Genomic DNA, 18,867 nt, shown 5'->3' on the forward strand with positions numbered 1-18,867 from the left:
TTGTCCTTCCTTTTTCATTTGTTCTTTTAGTGAAAAACTTGGCAAGAGCGAGTGCATCCACCTCAGTTCAGGATTTCTCAAAGAACCCAGCCAGTCCTGGAAGGGTCTTCTTGTTCTTGACACATTTTATGTACAGAAGGGTTAACCGTCCTGTCAATCAAAACCTGCTGCCATCCCTCTCTTGATACTCCGGGCTTTGCTGTTTCTGATCATTCCTCCATTGTTCTTTTTTCTAAACCATTCGCCCTCTCCCTCCTGCGGCAGCAGCGTTCTCACTGCTGACATCTTGTTAAGAAGCGCATCAATGATGAACTTTATGACTGTAAGATGGAAAGAAATCAAGACGATGGCATGAAGGCTGGACTGGCAGAACCAGTGACCATGTGACCTGGTGGGACAGAGGTTTTGCTGGTCTTACAGCACTTCTCTCAGTCAGGGGGGAGCCTGCCAGCCTTCTGAGGGCAATCACAAGGCAAGGAAACTCTCCTCTCAGCTTCTTGAGTCCCATCTACTTCCTGTGAGCGTTCACTCTTTTTTCCATCTGCATCTTCCCGTTTCCTTTGCCGTCCCTCTCTTGTGGACTTGCATCTGTTTTTGCTGCCACTTGTCGTTTCCATTGCTGTCCTCCATCTCTGTCCCCGATGTGCTAACACAAGAACTGGAAAAGTCGTCAGAGAGGAGGCTCAGAGACGCGCTGCAGCTCCCACCTGTGAGGGAGACACTGGACACTGACACACACACACCGTGATGACACGCAAAGAACCTGATACAACACAGATCCACCTATTTGCAGGGTGAGGGTCACCTTACACACGTGGAACCTGGACTGAAACCTTTGACCTCCCTGTTGGGGAGGTTGTTGGCGAGGACGTACCGCCGAGAGTCAATAAAGTTACTTATAATCCTGATGGGTGGAGGCAGCGTTCCCCGAGGTGACCTCTGGCCACGGCAGCGAGATGTTCCTTCATCATCCCGAACTGAAAATGAGTTTTTTTCTCCAATCATCAGGTTCTGTAGGAAAATGTGTTTCCAATCAAAACCGTCACCAGAGGAGCCTGCCTTGACCCTGACTCACGTCTATGTAGGTTAATGTGTTTGTCAGATCAGGAAGACCAAACTCAGTGTGTGTGTGTGTGTGTGTGTGTGTGTGTGTGTGTGTGTGTGTGCGTGCATGCGTGCGTGTGTGTGTTTTGTGTTTGTGTGTGAGGCACACAGAGAGAAAGAGAGCATGATTATAAATCTGTCACTGGAAAAGTATATCAGGAACAACTTCCTCCTGTGCCTCTGTCCTCCTGTCTTACACACACACACGCACACACACGCACACACACACACACACACACATATGCAAACACACATACACACATGCAACCACACACATGCAAACACGCACACACACAAACACACACACACACACATGCAAACACACACACGTGTTACGTGACCCTAACCCTAAACTCAGTGTGTGAAGGAAACACAAAGGCAGAAGAGGATTGTGTGTTTTGTTAGTGTTTGTGTGTCTGTCCTTCTCTATCTGTGTGTGTGTGCACTGTGAGTGTGTGTCCAGTGAATGTGTGTACACCCAGTGTGTATAAACTGAGTGTGGACAATTAGTGTATGTACTGTGTGTGCAGTGTGTGTACAATGAGTGTGTGAAATGTGAGTGTATGTTCGTGTGTACAGTGTGTGTTTACAGTGAGTTTGTGTGTACCGCGAGTATGTGAAGTATGTGTTTATGTGCAGAATCTGTACATGTGTCTTTTGTGTGTATACAGCGTGTGTGTCGATGAATGCATGTACAGTATGTGTACTGTGTTTTCAGTGAGTGGACAGTGTCTTATTGTACAGTATGTGTATCTTTTGTGTGTTTACAGTGAATGTGTGCAGTGAGTGTGTGTACAGTAAGTGTGTATATTGAGTGTGTGTACAGTGAGTGTTTGTGTAGTGCTGAGCAGGTTTATTGATCCTGTAACATTTAGCGATAGTTTGTTTCCTCAGAGTATTGATTTTTCAGCTGAGTATCGATACATTGAGCCCCATTCCAATCCCCTGTGTCCCACACTTTGTAGGAAGAGCAGTTCGCTCTGCCAGCTGCTGGTGTCGCTGTAGAGCATTTCTAGTTACCCAGACGCCGACGCCTCTCTCATCCGCTGAGAGCTGAGACATTCAGGAGAACGGCGGCGAGTATAAATCCAGCACCTGCACACTTAAACGCAGATGTGTGGGAGCATTTTGGGTTCAAAGACAAAAAGGAAAGTTACGTTTTAGACAAAAGTGTGGCGGTTTGTGAGCTGAGGCACACAAACGTTAAGTACCCTGGAAGTACCACCAACCTGCGAGCCCTCCTAAAACGTCACCACCGGACAAGGAAATGCCAACTGAGACCGAGCCCATGAAGCTGCGGCGCGACCCCAAACGAACCACGCTGGACAGTGACGGCGGTTGTTGCCACAAGTTCCCATCTTCCTCACCGAGGTCGCAGAAAATGACAGAGTTCATTGCTGCTTTATTAGTCAGGATTTGAGAGCTTACTGGGTGGTGGCAAACACCGGCTTGAGGCGCCTGATGAACGCGATGGAGCCCCGCTATGCTGCTGTCACCTGCCAATTGAATTATTGGCTGCCATGGTTTATTTTTGGTGAAGCTGGTGGCTGGACTGGCTAGCAGCTCCCTCCTATATTCAGTATCAAGCTAAAACGCTGCCTAAGAAGGCCACTAGCTGCACTGTAACTCTCAATGTTCACTTTTATAAAGCTTGAAAGCTACAGTTTGTACTCAGTTTCAATAAATTACACTAATTTTCTCACCACATCTTTGATTCATTTTGTCCAGCATTTGTGAGCTGCCAGTCACAGCCTCATGTTGTCTAATTGATGCTTTCAGTTCAGTTCATTCAGTCAAACTCACAAGATGTCACCAAAGTCACTTTGTCCCTTTAAAACCTTTCAGAAAAGCATGGAAGTGTAGCGAATCGTGAGATTAGCGTATCGCTAACGCCCTGGTGTACAGGGAGTGTGACTGTGTACAGAGAGTGTGACTGTGTACAGAGAGTGTGACTGTGTAGAGGCAGTGTGACTGTGTAGAGGCAGTGTGTACAGGGAGTGTGACTGTGTACAGGGAGTGTGTGTGTGTACAGGGAGTGTGTGTGTACAGGGAGTGTGACTGTGTATAGGGAGTGTGTACAGGGAGTGTGACTGTGTATAGGGAGTGTGTACAGGGAGTGTGACTGTGTATAGGGAGTGTGTACAGGGAGTGTGACTGTGTATAGGGAGTGTGTACAGGGAGTGTGTATAGGGAGTGTGACTGTGTACAGGGAGTGTGACTGTGTACAGGCTTTGATCACAGGGAGTGTGACTGTACAGGGAGTGTGACTGTGTATAGGGAGTGTGTATAGGGAGTGTGTACAGGGAGTGCAACTGTGTACAAGGAGTGTGACTGTGTACAGGGAGTGTGACTGTGTATAGGGAGTGTGACTGTGTATAGGGAGTGTGTACAGGGAGTGTGACTGTGTACAGGGAGTGTGACTGTGTATAGGGAGTGTGTAAAGGGAGTGCGACTGTGTACAGGGAGTGTGACTGTGTACAGGGAGTGTGTGTGTACAGGGAGCGTGTACAGGGAATGTGTGTGTACAGGGAGTGTTTACAGGGAGTGTGACTGTGTACAGGGAGTGTGTACAGAGAGTGTGTATCGGGAGTGTGACTGTGTACAGGGAGTGTGTACAGAGAGTGTGTATAGGGAGTGTGACTGTGTACAGGGAGTGTGACTGTGTCGAGGCTTTGATCACAGGGAGTGTGTACAGGGAGTGTGACTGTGTAGAGGCAGTGTGACTGTGAAGAGGCAGTGTGTACAGGGAGTGTGACTGTATACAGGGAGTGTGTGTGTACAGGGAGTGTGTGTGTACAGGTAGTGTGACTGTACAGGGAGTGTGTGTGTACAGGGAGTGTGACTGTACAGGGAGTGTGACTGTGTATAGGGAGTGTGTACAGGAGTGTGACTGTGTACAGGGAGTGTGACTGTGTATAGGGAATGTGACTGTGTACAGGGAGTGTGTATGTACAGGGAGTGTGTACAGAGAGTGTGACTTTGTACAGGGAGTGTGTACAGGGAGTGTGACTGTGTACAGGAAGTGTGTACAGGGAGTGTGACTGTGCACAAGGACTGTGTGTGTACAGGGAGTGTGTGTGTACAGGGAGTGTGACTGTGTATAGGGAGTGTGACTGTGTATAGGGAGTGTGTACAGGGAGTGTGACTGTGTACAAGGAGAGTGTGTACAGGGAGTGTGTGTGTGTACAGTGACTGTGACTGTGTACAGAGAGTGTGTACAGGGAGTGTGTACAGTGAGTGTGTACAGGGAGTGTGTACAGTGACTGTGACTGTGTCCAGGGAGTGTGTACAGTGACTGTCACTGTGTACATGGAGTATGTACAGTGACTGTGACTGTGTACATGGAGTGTGTACAGTGACTGTCACTGTGTACAGTGACTGTGTACAGGGAGTGTGAACAGTGACTGTGTACAGGGAGTGTGTACAGTGACTGTGACTGTGTACAGGGAGTGTGTACAGTGACTGTGACTGTGTACATGGAGTATGTACAGTGAGTATGTACAGTGAGTGTAAAGGGAGTTTGTACAGTGACTGACTGTTTAGATGGAGTGTGTACAGGGAATGTATACAGTGAGTGTGTACAGTTAGTCTGTACAGTAACTGTGACTGTGTACAGTGACTGTGTACAGTGACTGTGTACAATGAGTATGTACAGTGACTGTGACTGTGTACAGTGAGTATGTACAGTTAGTGTGTACAGTGAGTGTGTACAGTGACTGTGACTGTGTCCAGGGAGTGTGTACATTGAGTGTTTACAGGGAGTGTGTACAGTGACTGTGACAGTGTACAGTGAGTGTGTACAGGGAGTGTGTACAGTGACTGTGACTGTGTACAGGGAGTGTGTACAGTGACTGTGACTGTGTACAGTGAGTATGTACAGTTAGTGTGTACAGTGAGTGTGTACAGTGACTGTGTCCAGTGATTGTGTACAGGGAGTGTGTACAGTGACTGTGACTGTGTCCAGGGAGTGTGTACAGTGAGTGTTTACAGGGAGTGTGTACAGTGAGTGTGTACAGGGAGTGTGTACAGGGAGTGTGTACAGTGATTGTTTACAGTGACTGTGTCCAGGGAGTGTGTACAGTGAGTGTGTACAGTGACTGTGACTGTGTACAGGGAGTGTGTACAGTAAGTATGTACAGGGAATGTGTACAGTAACTGTGACTGTGTACAGTGACTGTGACTGTGTACAGGGATTATGTACAGTTAGTGTGTCCAGGGAGTGTGTACAGTTGGTGTGTACAGGAAGTGTGCACAGTGACGATGACTGTGTCCAGGGAGTTTGTACAGTGAGTATGTACAGTTCGTGTGTATAGGGAGCATGTACAGTTCGTGTGTATAGGGAGTGTGTACTGTGACTGTGTACAGTTCGTGTGTACTGTTAGTGTGTACAGGGAGTATGTACAGTTCGTGTGTACAGTGACTGTGTACAGGGAGTGTGTACAGTGACTGTTTACAGTGACTGTGTACAGGGAGTGTGTACTGTTAGTGTGTACAGGGAGTATGTACAGTTCGTGTGTACAGTGACTGTGTACAGGGAGTGTGTACAGTGACTGTTTACAGTGACTGTGTACAGTGAGTGTGTAAAGTGAGTGTGTACAGTGAGTGTGTACAGGGTGTGTGTACAGTGACTGTGACTGTGTACAGGGTGTGTGTCCAGTGACTGTGACTTTGTACAGGGAGTGTGCGCAGTGACTGCGTACAGGAAGTGTGCACAGTGACTGCGTACAGGGAGTGTGTACAGGGAGTGTGACTTTGTACAGGGAGTGTGTACAGTGACTGTGTACAGGGAGTGTGTACAGTGACTGTATACAGGGAATGTGTCCAGTGACTGTGTACAGTGAATGTGACTGTGTTCAGGGAGTGTGTACAGGGAGTGTGTACAGTGACTGTACAGGGAGTGTGTACAGTGACTGTGACTGTGTTCAGGGAGTGTGTACGGTGAGTGTGTACAGGAATGTGTGAGGCTGCATGTAACATGCAGTAGTACCCACAACTGAGCCTGTTAGCTTATAAACTGAGGTTTTGAGGCCAAACCAGCTCAGCAGCAAACAATACGGAAACCTCAAGTGGCTTCTCTCCCCTCTACTCAGCTGTACTCTTTTCCAGATTACTTCTGTGGTACCAGAGGTTAACTATGAGTTCCTGTCATTCAGAAACCCATGCTGACACATGGTGAGTCTGTTGTAAAAGCAACAATACCACAGTTTTTTCTTTTAACCATGATTGTCTTGGATAAAAAGGATCCGAGGTCCCCAGGGAAGGTGTCGCGAAGACAGGCAGGACCCAAATGAGAGTTCAATCCTCTGCTGTGTTCAATGCCCTGCAGGGAAAATAGTTGGGTGTTAGCATAGCTGCTGCTGCTGCAGTTGCCAACTTAGTCATGGAGACTTACTCACAGCTCTCTACGTTTATCTCACTCCAAATTTCTTTCTTTCACACATTCCCGCTTCGTCTCATCTACGAATTTACCAGCTTGGACTTGTGTAACATAGTTATTATTAGAGCGACGCAACTGGGAGGGCATTATGGTAATTGTTCCCATTCCAAGAGCATACTCAAGAGAACACCAGGCCATATGTGGAGATACATGTATTTGTGTGTGTGTGTGTGTGTGTGTGTGTGTGTGTGTGTGTGTGTGTGTGTGTGTGCATCAAGAGCGCTATCTATGCTTGTAGGACCCTGTGGCGTAATGCCTGACAAGGTGTCCATCATCAGGATTTAATGAGGGCGGAAGTCGGGGGGGTTATCCACTGGTGCAGTTTCCCCAGTGTCTTGTTTGGACCAAACCAACTGATCCCAGACCACCTTTCCTAGGAGTCTCGTTCTGTTTCCAAATGAACTCTTGTACTGTTCGATTGTAGTGAGAGAAAAATCCGGCCCAAGTGCATGAAACCAACCCAAACACAAAGGATTATGGGTCGTCTGTGGGTCAGGGTGACGACTGACTTGGACATCAACTGAAATCTGGTGTTCTCAAGACATTGTGGCTGAAGAAGTCCAGCTCTGAATTGCTGACTGAAGTAAAAAGACCACGTCTGGTTTTGCCACTTCGTACACGCTTACGCTTGAATTTTAATTCGATTCAGACAGATCAAACGGATGAGAGTTTTGAAGGTGTCCTCAGAGGAGACAGAGCCTCTCAGTTTGTCTGCGTTAATCCCACTCAGGTCATCCTCTCCACCCTCTTAAAAGCTGCCAGAACTGTTGGACATCTCAGAACCCACTGAGGTCTGGACTGCCTGGCTGATTACCTCGGCCCCTCTCGCACTGGCACGAGGGGATGTGAGCCATCGCTCTGGCTGTAGCTGCACTTCACCGGCTGCCAGTCACTTTCAGGATTGATTTTATGATTGTCTTGTTAGCCTCTAAAGCCTCTAACGGCCTGGCACTCAGCGTCCTCACTGAGCCGCTTATGTGTCGTGTGTGCCAGACTGTAATCTGAGCATCTACCACAGAGCTCTTGTGGTTGTTGCTGGTCCAGGGAGGTGGCCAGGGTTCCCTGGTACAGGCACCTTGAAACAGTAAGAGAGGTACTGTACAGTGTTAGTTCCTCATTATTTTCACTGTTAATTGACCAGCTGCACATGGGCAGCTACATCTGCGGTTCTTCTCCCTCGATGTTGCTTCTATGCTGATTGTTATCATCTTTCATTCATCATCTTGGTTTTTATAAACTGGCGCTTTGATGTTTGACTCACTCTTTCTGTTCTCATTAGCAGTTATTTCAGCTGCAGCAGGCAGCTGCTCCTGACAGAAACACTGACACCACCGCTGAGTTCTCAGTCCACTCAAGGGACTACTGGCTTGCTGCTGAAGATATATATACAAGTATCTCACAAAAGTGAGTACACCCCTCACATTTCTGCAAATATTTAATTATATCTTTTCATGGGACAACACTGAAGAAATGACACTTTGATACAATGTAAAGTAGTCAGTGTACAGTTTGTATAACAGTGTAAATTTACTGTCCCCTCAAAATAACTCAACACACAACCATTAATGTCTAAACCCCTGGATACAAAAGTGAGTACACCCCTAAGTGAAAATGTCCAAATTGGGCCCAAAGTGTCAATATTTTGTGTGGCCACCATTATTTTCCAGCGCTGCCTTAACCCTCTTGGGCATGGAGTTCACCAGAGCTTCACAAGTTGCCACTGGAATCCTCTTCCACTCCTCCATGATGACATCACGGAGCTGGTGGATGTTAGAGACCTTGCGCTCCTCCACCTTCCGTTTGAGGATGCCCCACAGATGCTCAATAGGGTTTAGGTCTGGAGACATGCTTGGCCAGTCCATCACCTTTACCCTCAGCTTCTTTAGCAAGGCTGTGGTCGTCTTGGAGGTGTGTTTGGGGTCGTTATCATGTTGGAATATTGCCCTGCAGCTCCGTTTCCAAAGGGAGGGGAATCATGCTCTGTTTCAGTATGTCACAGTTCATGTTGGCATTCATGGTTCCCTCAATGAACTGTAGCTCCCCAGTGCCAGCAGCACTCATGCTGCCCCAGACCATGACACTCCCCCCACTATGCTTGACTGTAGGCAGGACACACTTGTCTTTGTACTCCTCACCTGGTTGCCGCCACACACGCTTGACACCATCTGAACCAAATAAGTTCATCTTGGTCTCATCAGACCACAGGACATGGTTCCAGTAATCCATGTCCTTCGTCTGGTTGTCTTCAGCAAACTGTTTGCGGGCTTTCTTGTGCATCATCTTGAGAAGAGGCTTCCCTCTGGGACGACAGCCATGCAGACCAATTTGATGCAGTGTGCGGCGTATGGTCTGAGCACTGACGGGCTGACCCCCCAACCCTTCAACCTCTGCAGCAATGCTGGCAGCACTCAGACGTCTATTTCCCAAAGACAACCTCCGGATATGACGCTGAGCACGTGCACTCAACTTCTTTGGTCGACCATGGCGAGGCCTGTTATGAGTGGAACCTGTCCTGTTAAACAGCTGTATGGTCTTGGCCACCGTGCTGCAGCTCAGTTTCAGGGTGTTGGCAATCTTCTTATAGCCTAGGCCATCTTTATGTAGAGCAACAATTCTTTTTTTCAGATCCTCAGAGAGTTCTTTGCCATGAGGTGCCATGTTGAACTTCCAGTGACCAGTATGAGAGCTTGTGAAAACGATAACAACATATTTAAACACACCTGCTCCCCATTTACACCTGAGACCTTGGAACACAACTGAGTCACATGACATGGGGGAGGGAAAATGGCTAATTTGGCCCAATTTGGACATTTTCACTTGGGGGTGTACTCACTTTCGTTGCCAGGGGTTTAGACATTAATGGTTGTGTGTTGAGTTATTTTGAGGGGACAGTAAATTTACACTGTTATACAAACTGTACACTGACTACTTTACATTGTATCAAAGTGTCATTTCTTCAGTGTTGTCCCATGAAAAGATATAATTAAACATTTGCAGAAATGTGAGGGGTGTACTCACTTTTGTGAGATACTATATATATATATATATATATATATATATATATATATATATATATATATATACACACACACACACACATATATACATATAGATATATATATACATACATACACATATATACATACACTTATATGTGTATATTTATATGTGTATATGTGTGTATATATATGTGTGTGTATATGTATATATATTCTATATATATGTGTATATATATATATATATTATAAATCTTATCTATATTATAAATTATATTATATATATATATATTATATATTTTATATATATATATATATATATATCCATCGTCATCTTCCGCTTATTCCTACACACATTAAGGGTTGCGGGGGCTGGAGCCTATCCCAGCATCAACGGGCGAGAGGCAGGGTTCACCCTGGACAGGTCGCCAGTCCATCGCAGGGCCGACATAGAGAGACGAACAACCATCCACACTCACATTCATACCTACGGTCAATTTAGAGTATCAATCAGCCTAGTCCCCAATTGCATGTCTTTGGACTGTGGGAGGAAGCCGGAGTACCGGAGAGAACCCACGCAGACACGGGGAGAACATGGAGACTCCACACAGAAAGATCCCACGCCCGCGCCGGGACTCGAACCCGGAACCTTGTTGCTGTGAGGCCACAGTGCTGACCACTGCACCCACCGTGCAGCCCCTATATATATATATATATATATATATTTATATATATATATATATTATATATATATATATATATATATATATATATATATATATATATATATATATATATATATATATATATGTGTGTGTGTGTGTGTGTGTGTGTGTGTGTGTGGTCAAGGACAAGCCTCTAACCTGAAGAATACCTCAGTTTAAATCCTGGAGGGCTTTTCTGAACAAGTGAGGAAGTGAAGCGCTGAACTATCACCTGCAGCAAAGGATCATCAGCTATGACGGCCTCAGCAGTGGCGAGCAGGCCCCGCATCACCATACTAGCTGTGCTGGACCATAAGGGTGCATGAGCTGGGGGGCCTGCCAAGAACAGACTTGGCTATCGCTCATTCAAACATATGTAGTCTGTGAAACAATTTTCATGGAATAAAACAAATGGTCCCACTTAGTATGGTTGTACTGAGCACTGGAAAAAAAAAGAGCTACAAAGCTCCCGTTTACAAAAACAGAGCTACTGGACGAGCTCCTCAGTGCTCCTTCAGAACGAAGGTCACAAAGAGGCTCCACAGTCTGCCACGGCTGGTGAAGCCTGGTTACCAGCTAGGCTTCTTGTATGAACCAGAGAGGTGGAACCCACAGTCATCCACTAGACCGCCAGTGCACGTTCAAAAAGCTCATCAGACAGAAGCTGCAGAGAGAGGCCAGGATCAGAGTGGTGCCAGGGACTCCTGCTGTTTCCCTGGGCTTCAGGTCAGAGTTTGTTCATGCATCAGGTGGCCTTTTAATTACGTGATCTCTGGAGGGATGTGCGTGATGCTTGTACATCTGAAGGTTGTGATTCTTTTATTGTATGTGGACTCAGGAAGACAAGCAGCTGCTATCATGGAAGCTATGGAGAAAAAAGGAAATAAAGAAAAAGAAATGATAAAAAAAATCAGCTCTGTTGCTTCTGACTAGAAAACATCCACCCACCCACCCATCCATTCATCCATTTTCCATTTGGTGGGGGTGGAGCCTATCCCAGCAGCCTTCCCCCTGGACAGGTCACCAGTCCATGGCAGGGCCAACACATAGAGACAGACAACCATTGGCTCTCCCAGTCACACCTACGGTCAATTTAGAGTCTGGATTAACCTGGTCCCTCTTGATGTCTTTGGACTGTGGAGGAAGCTGGAGTACCAGAGAGAACCCAGCAGGAACAGGGAGAACATGGAGACTCACACAGAAAGACCCTGTGCTGCAGCCGAGGCTCCACCCACAACCTTCTTGATGGGGGGCCACAGTGAGGACCACTGCTCTATGGGGCCACCTGACTAGGAAACAGCAGAGAAATATTTGTTGTCATCAAAGAAGTCCTGTGAAAATGAATTGTTTCACTATTTGCTCCATTTACATTCTGAAAGTCTTGAGGGGTCACATGATTAAACAGTCTAAATCTGAGGAGTGGCAGACGGCTAGCTGCAGTTAGCCAGCTCAGCCAGCATGAGCGCAGCGTCTCACCTGGCGCTGATGACTTCATGAGCATTGTGACAACTCGATTGTTGAGGGCTGAATGAAGTGGATGTTCTTTATATGAAAATCTGATGCACTGTAATTTTAAGCTCATAGGCGACATTTTTTATTGACACAAATATGTGCATCTAAGTTCATTTGCCCCTTCCTGCAGGTGAATTGATGGCGTGAGAGGTCCGACGGCATCCATCATGGCGCTGTGGTGGTGCGCCCTGCTCTTCGGCAGGCTGGCTGCAGCGAGGCTTGCCCTGCTCCTCTCCTCACTGCTATGGCTCACGGTAAACGTCTTCATGAAGCACTCCCAATTGCTGCTTGCACAAATCATTACAGCCTGTCTGATAAAAAGCAGTGAGTTGTGACAGATGGAACAAAATAATGTATGGGTGAATGTCCAGAACTCAGATCCTATAAAGATATCCAGAGAATATTTGTACAGTTTCCTTGCTGACTTCAAAATAAAACTTGGCTTGAAATGAAGCAATCTCCTTTGCTCGGTGCACAGGTCTGAACATATTCCATGCTGCGTCTCCTCTTATCTCACCATGTTTGCATTTCTGATTTACCTCCTCCCAACTTGCTCTGTTACCTCTTATCTTCTCCCAACATGCTTTTCTTGAATCCTGTCTTTTTCTCACCCTTTCCCCTTATCAAATGGGCCCTCTTCCTCTCATCTGACATATCTCCTCCACTGCAGGTCTCACCTGTCCATGCTGCACCCTCCTGTCCCCGGAGTTGCAGCTGCCCAGGTGTTAAAGAGGTCCACTGTACCTTCAGACATCTCACAACTGTTCCAAAAACCCTTCCTAAGGACACAGAGAGGCTCAACCTGGGGTAGGACTCACTCTTCATTCTGTGCCAAAACACACATGCACACAGGAGCGCTGACATGCTGTAATCAATGCTCCTCCAATGGGGACAAAACTAAACACAGGAAAGGCTGCGGAATGTGTTGTATGTTTTTTGTCTGCGTTTTTTCATAAGTAAATGATCAACAGTGCTCCAATCGCTCATAAACCTGAACGCTCAGGCATGTGAGGGTTTTTGTGGGTCAGGTTTTTGTAGATCCAAGAGACTCTCTAGCCTCAGGAGGTGGAATCAGAAAGACATATTGCTGCTTGCCATCTTTTATCATACATAAACCCGCTATAAGCTCACTTTACATCAAAGAGAGCTCATCAACGGAACAGTCACTACAAAGCTCACAGTGCATTTAATTTGACAACATCTGCTGTAAGCCCAGAAGATAAGGGTTTAGTACCAGCATGTGGTGCCAGACTGAATCCGGAGGGAATAAATCTCCTAATCACTGCCATGTGGCTCTTTGTATTGTACTCGCCCTCTAGTGCAGCAGCAAAATAACCCTTCCACTCTTTTGTATACAACAAACTGCCATGTCTGATATTTGGCTCTAAACAATACATATTTACATGGCAAACTACTTGGCAGGCAGCAGCAGAGTTTCTCTGTTGCTCACAGGCAGGTTGCCACTCTTACATGGAGCTCCACAGAGGGAAAAGGCTATCACTGGATTTGAGGCGCATTACGTTAAAGCTCCCCAGCTCCTCACTGCTGCATCTACTTTGATATAATGAGAGGTTTCAGAGGGTAAACTGTCACAAATGTGGTGCAGTGCCAAGCATCCAGTCCTCAGGAGGCAAATGATGTTAAAGACGGTGAGAAAAGCAAGAAATGCCTTCCCAATAATCTCTTAAACCAAGACTGAAAGCCAGTATGGCGAGCATTGAACTAGGAAGAGCAAGCGTGAGATGAATGTTCGATGACACAAACGCTGTCAGGTCAGAAAGTTGTAGACATCAACAAACAGTCCATATTTAGCTGACCCGCTATTTAGATGTAGAAACTAAAAATGCAACAAAAGTTAGGAAAGAGATATTAATTCCACATAGCAGTAGAGACACAACCAGTTTCACCTGCACAAACTCATGTACATGCAAATTTTTCAACCTCCAAAAAAGCTGACTGACCTCGGAGACACGAGAGGTGATGAGCTGCCTCAGGTCCTTTGTCCTTGGTGACACTGAACGTGATGCCCCAGGGACGGAGTAAACTGGGCACTGCAGTAGAAAGCAGCACCGAGGCCAGGACGGTGTTCTAGGGGTGCTCGTCTACATCACTTGCTCCAGTGTGAACGAGGTTGGAGCTCTGCTCAGACTCAGGTAGGATGAGCCATGGAATCACAATCAGACGCTTGGGCCAGGGCTTGTGTTCTCATCAGATAAATATCTGTTTCTACTGCAGGGCCATGTGCTGTAGGCTGATGGAACTCTTTTCCTCGCAGACAAAAGTAGTGGAGGTTTTTGGCCAGAAGAAAAGGGGTTTTACTTGAACATACGAATCCAGTCTGCTTTACCACTTATGAGTATGGATTTCAGGGCACAGAACTGTTTCATGTTAACTGTTTGAAACTCTTTTTGAGTCCTCCTATTGATTCCTGATGGTTGTGTCTTTGTTGGGGCAGAGGCGCTGTCCAACCTCACAGGACTAAAGAGAATTCCTTAAGGACACATCAGCAGAACAGATATTTGGAGGGGGACCAAGCCTCCAGGAAGCTGACAGACTCAAATATTTCAAACATCAGACCACCCAGGGCCCACGACTTCAGCTGCAGGGCTTTGGTATACATTCACACCAGTGTTTTATTTACTCTCTGGGGCCTGTTCTTTTTCTGTTGAAGTTTAGAGCAATGCTGTTTAAATTCAAGCAGAAATTCAGTGTTTCATATTTGTTGAAAGGAAGTGTTGTGCTGATGGCTCGCTGAGGGACATGGAGGATAGTCCTGCTGCCCCACATGAAACAACCTAAGAACACAAGAATTTACTGTCCAGTCATGAAGTGGTGGGCGTCGAAATCTGATAGCAAGCAGCCTGTCAAAGAAAAACAGGCGATGGCTGTGGGGTTTGGCATCGGGGTGGCTCGCCACTTGATCAAACATAGGAGTGTAATGATGAATTATGGAAAGGAGGGATTACCAAAAGTGTCTCAGCAGGAGTGCATGAGTTTCGTCTGGTTAATGGGGCACTGGAGAACCTTACAATCCACATGAGTGAGAGCTTCAAAGGCAGCGCCACTACGAGCGGTGAGGTTAATGTGTGATTCTACCCTCAGAGACAGTTTACTCTTGATCAGAACAAGTTTGAAGATTCTCTGTTGTTCAACTACGGCAGACATATAAAGTGTAGTTGTTGCAGATCTCGCCAAAGCCACACTTGAAGGCATAGTGAAGAGTCAGCAGTTATGGAGTGTGATTTCTTTAAATATAATGGTTCACATTTGTAGGCAATCGCTCCTGGAAGCCATTCACAGGGTTGCACTCTGGTATTTATTTCAAAAATTCCAGCATCTGTTTTCCATCCGCATTGTACTGTTTTGGTTCACTTCCTTTATAAGGTCCTAGATGAAGTCAGATTACATTCTAAAACTGAAGCAAATGCTCCCGACCTTTCGGGAGGACCACGTCTGATGTTTCACACCTGTACTGGGCTAAACAAGGCAGGTGTGTGGAAAGGTTTGAAATATCAATCCTAAGTATGCATTGATACACTTTCTGGCAAAGCTATTTATTCCACAGTCCATGCAGGGGCAATGCAGCAGGGTGTGAAAACCAGGAAAGTGCATGGGGCCCTGAGATGGAAGGGGCCCTGCAAGGGTTCTCTGTTACATTAGAGAAGCCCCTAAATTCCATGATTGGCAATGTGGAGCCTGCAACACTTCTGGAAACCCCCTACAGGAGACCCCTTGCCACTAGCCTGCTGCTACAAGCTTAGAAGGAGCATCAGCTTCTACAAATGTGATGAAGTGAGTTTATTGAAAAGACAGCACAAACAAGGGTTCACTTTGGAGGCCCCCCAGGTCCCTTTTGCCTGGGCCCCTGTCTGCACACCCCTAAATCCACATACAATGCTGTCGTTAAAGTGTTGCAACTGCACTTGAACGTGTAAGTGAGGGTCTGAATTGAGCCTCTGTGCTCATGTACCAGGCTGAGGCAGCCCAGGGAGAAGCTGTCCAACCCATGGTGGCATAAGAAATTGTTTGCCCTCTCCTGAGGTTTCCAGTTGTTTCCGTGTACTTCTAAACTTCTATACTACAAAATGAGAGGAATGGAGTTGCATTTGTTTTGGTGTATGAGTGAAGCTCTTCAACTGCCAGGGGTCAAAGTTCATTTGCCAGGGTTATAAACCTACACCAGAAATATGTGCATTCACAATAGTGAGACGCCCAAGATGAAAGTGACTGCTGACTGTGATATATTGTTAGTTGGCTGTTTTATTGATGGCAGAGGGGGAAAAAAGGATAAACTCCAGAATCTTCCATGTGTGCTCAATTTTGTCGAGACAACTGGGGCTGCTGAGTCTTTTAAAGCTTCGGAACTCACAACAACCCATTAGACTTTTAGATGCTACTGGAAGACCTGATGAACTCTCACATGGAAACATGTCAAGCTCCCTCGATGAATAAAGTATTTGGCATCGGCTGTTCTCAAAGTCCTGGTGTTCAGTTTGATTCTTGGAAGTGGGAGTGTTGTGCTGAAGCCTAAATGAGACTTAAACCTGGTCAATAGTTCTTTGTGTTATGATTGGTAGCTTTATGAACCTGGACCATACTCACACAGACCCCTGCTGTTTAAAGTCTTGCTAACAATAAACCGACACACGAATAAGAACCCCTTCAACACTGTTTCGTAACAGCATTCTGGGCCAACAGCTCCAGAACACCGGTGCTCTCAGACGGCGGTGCATCACGCTGATTATTTCCTTCACTCTGTAGTTTTTAGGAATGGGGGACCTATCAGCAATCAAAGGTGGACTGTCTGTTAGCCCCGGTACGCTCCAGCTGTCTTTGTCCCTCACTGAAAAGGTCACACATGCAAGCACTGACTGCTCTCTGGTTTTAGAGTGCCGGTGTTCATCACGGCCCTGTTTGTTTTCTCTCTTGAACAGTTACAACAGCCTGACGGAGGTGGAGGGGTCCGAGTTCAGGTCAATACGGCAACTGGAAATGCTCATGTTGCACGGCAACGACATCAGCACAGTCCACCCCGGGGCCTTTTACAGTTTGAGATTGCTACAGGTACTCGTGTGTGTGTGTGTGTGTGTGTGTGTGTGTGTGTGTGTGTGTGTGTGTGTGTGTGTGCACTCTTGATTTACCAAGTCCGCTCCTTTTACTGCATTGTTGATCTTTTCTCCAAACTTCCTTCTGTTAGGAACCTTTCAAGTCTCTAAATTCTTTACATGTTTGCTGGTAGTGGGGAAAGTTCCATTATAAAGAGTCCAGCTTCCCCCTGATTATGCACTCAAGTAATTGGACATTTTTTTTGTACCACTGAACCATGGCCTTTAATCCAAATGGACCTTAAAGCAATTGGACCTGGAAATGAATTGTGGGGCTTTGTTCTTAATCATGTGCCATAATTAAGAATGAAGTCCCAGAAATTATTGGGATTAACATCCTGCCAGAGCGTGTGGTTTCTGGTACCATCTCCTCAGGCCCAGTCGTTCCAACAAATCCATGTTGAGTGAAATAATGTTTATTGACGGGCTGCCTCCAATATCCCCTCAGAGAGTTTGCATCCATTATTTTTCCTGGCTCTGAACCAGAGCTGGTTCCAGTTGGATGTCACCAGAAATAAAACAGACTGAAGAACTGTGCCTAAACATCAGACATGGAAGTGAGGCAGAGTACAGAGTCTGGACCCAATCCCCAATCGGAGGTGGATGAGCTCCTTGACTGTTAGATGCACAGGGTTTCCACAGAAATATCTCGCTTCTGATTTCTAATAACAGGGATGGGGCACAATTGCTGCCTCAATATGACATTTATTCTGATGAATATAATTCATAGGCAATATTTCCATGGGGAGGAATACCTAAATTACTGCACCATCAATAAAATGTGAAGACTGAAGCAAAATCCTCTGAATTACAGTGTGTAATATAAGAGGACTGTTCACGTTACCACACCCTCTGAGATGTTGCTCTTTTCACTGCTGCTGCTATTCTAATACCTATTTATTAGCCACAATGCTCTCTTTTAGCTCTTTGTTTCCTGTTCTTACACAGACTCTATAGCTTAGCGTAATCAAATACCACTCAGATAAAGCTGCAGGTTGCCATTTCCAGCAAACAAGCTGAGACAGGCTGGGTCTATACACTACCTGTCTAGCATCTGACACCATGGAGATAAAATAAACAATAGGTGGAAGAAAGTCAAGAATCTATCAAAATTAATCCGTCGCCGTTTCGTCCTGAGATATAGGACCAAACCAGACCAAGAAAAATGAAATATTGCTCTGAAATTAGTCATGTTACTAATATGGGATGCAAAGTTGTCCTTTCTCTCCTGGGTGAGCCAAAACCACATCATAAATGGAACAAATGTTCAGGGGTGATGTATTTTAATACTCATTCTGTTTCTTCCAGATCTTGAAGCTGAGTTACAACAAGCTATCATCAGTAAACCCAGGGCTGTTCGAAGGTCTGGTTGGTCTTGTCCGTCTTCATCTGGACCACAACCTCATCAACTTTATAGAACCGTACACATTCTCGGGTTTGACCTCCCTAAAACTCCTGCAGCTGGAGGGGAACCTCCTCAAAGAGATCCACCCTCATACCTTCATTACAGTGTCAATACTTGGGAGCTTTTGGACCTCTGGGCTCAAGTAAGAAACCCAGAGTGAATGAATATGTGTCTTATTTTTTGGTTAGTTGTCAGGTAACCATTTTTTTTTACACCAGGCCAGGTTTTACTAAAGTAAACAAGAAATCCCATCAGTTTAGTTCAGGCATAAAATATGAAATAGGTATGAAAAACTTTACTAAACCTTCACCTCATACTTCATAGGTACAACTTCTATTTCAGCAAAAATAAATACAAAAGCTGCATATGGCCCATAAGTGATGATGATGATGATGATGATGATGATGATGATCTCTCCTCAGACATTTACATCTGTCAGACAACCTGCTGGAGCAGCTTCCTGCAGCAGCATTGAACACAGCTCCCAGGCTGGAGGTCCTCTCCCTGCACGGTAACCCCTGGACCTGCGACTGTCAACTCCACTGGCTGCTAGAGTGGAACTCCCAACATGAAGGTAAAGACTCCTGAATATGTCCCTCACAGA

General features: G+C 46.0%; 1 protein-coding gene across 1 annotated transcript in view; it reads left to right on the forward strand.

Annotated features, from left to right (window-relative positions):
• Positions 1-18,867, forward strand: part of LOC147250683 (matrix-remodeling-associated protein 5) — a 34,398-nt gene that overhangs the window by 2,248 nt on the left and 13,283 nt on the right. Inside the window, exons 3-7 of the mRNA XM_086222841.1 lie at positions 11,884-12,007; positions 12,424-12,560; positions 16,688-16,817; positions 18,167-18,405; positions 18,686-18,837. Of these exons, the coding sequence (XP_086078967.1) occupies positions 11,921-12,007; positions 12,424-12,560; positions 16,688-16,817; positions 18,167-18,405; positions 18,686-18,837 (745 nt within the window). The 5' untranslated portion in view covers positions 11,884-11,920. The remainder of the gene's footprint in view (positions 1-11,883; positions 12,008-12,423; positions 12,561-16,687; positions 16,818-18,166; positions 18,406-18,685; positions 18,838-18,867) is intronic.

This window comes from Aulostomus chinensis, chromosome 13 (genome assembly GCF_037954235.1).
Source record: "Aulostomus chinensis isolate RoL2024-O1b breed Wild chromosome 13, RoL_Achi_v1.0, whole genome shotgun sequence".
Classification (NCBI taxonomy): domain Eukaryota; kingdom Metazoa; phylum Chordata; class Actinopteri; order Syngnathiformes; family Aulostomidae; genus Aulostomus; species Aulostomus chinensis.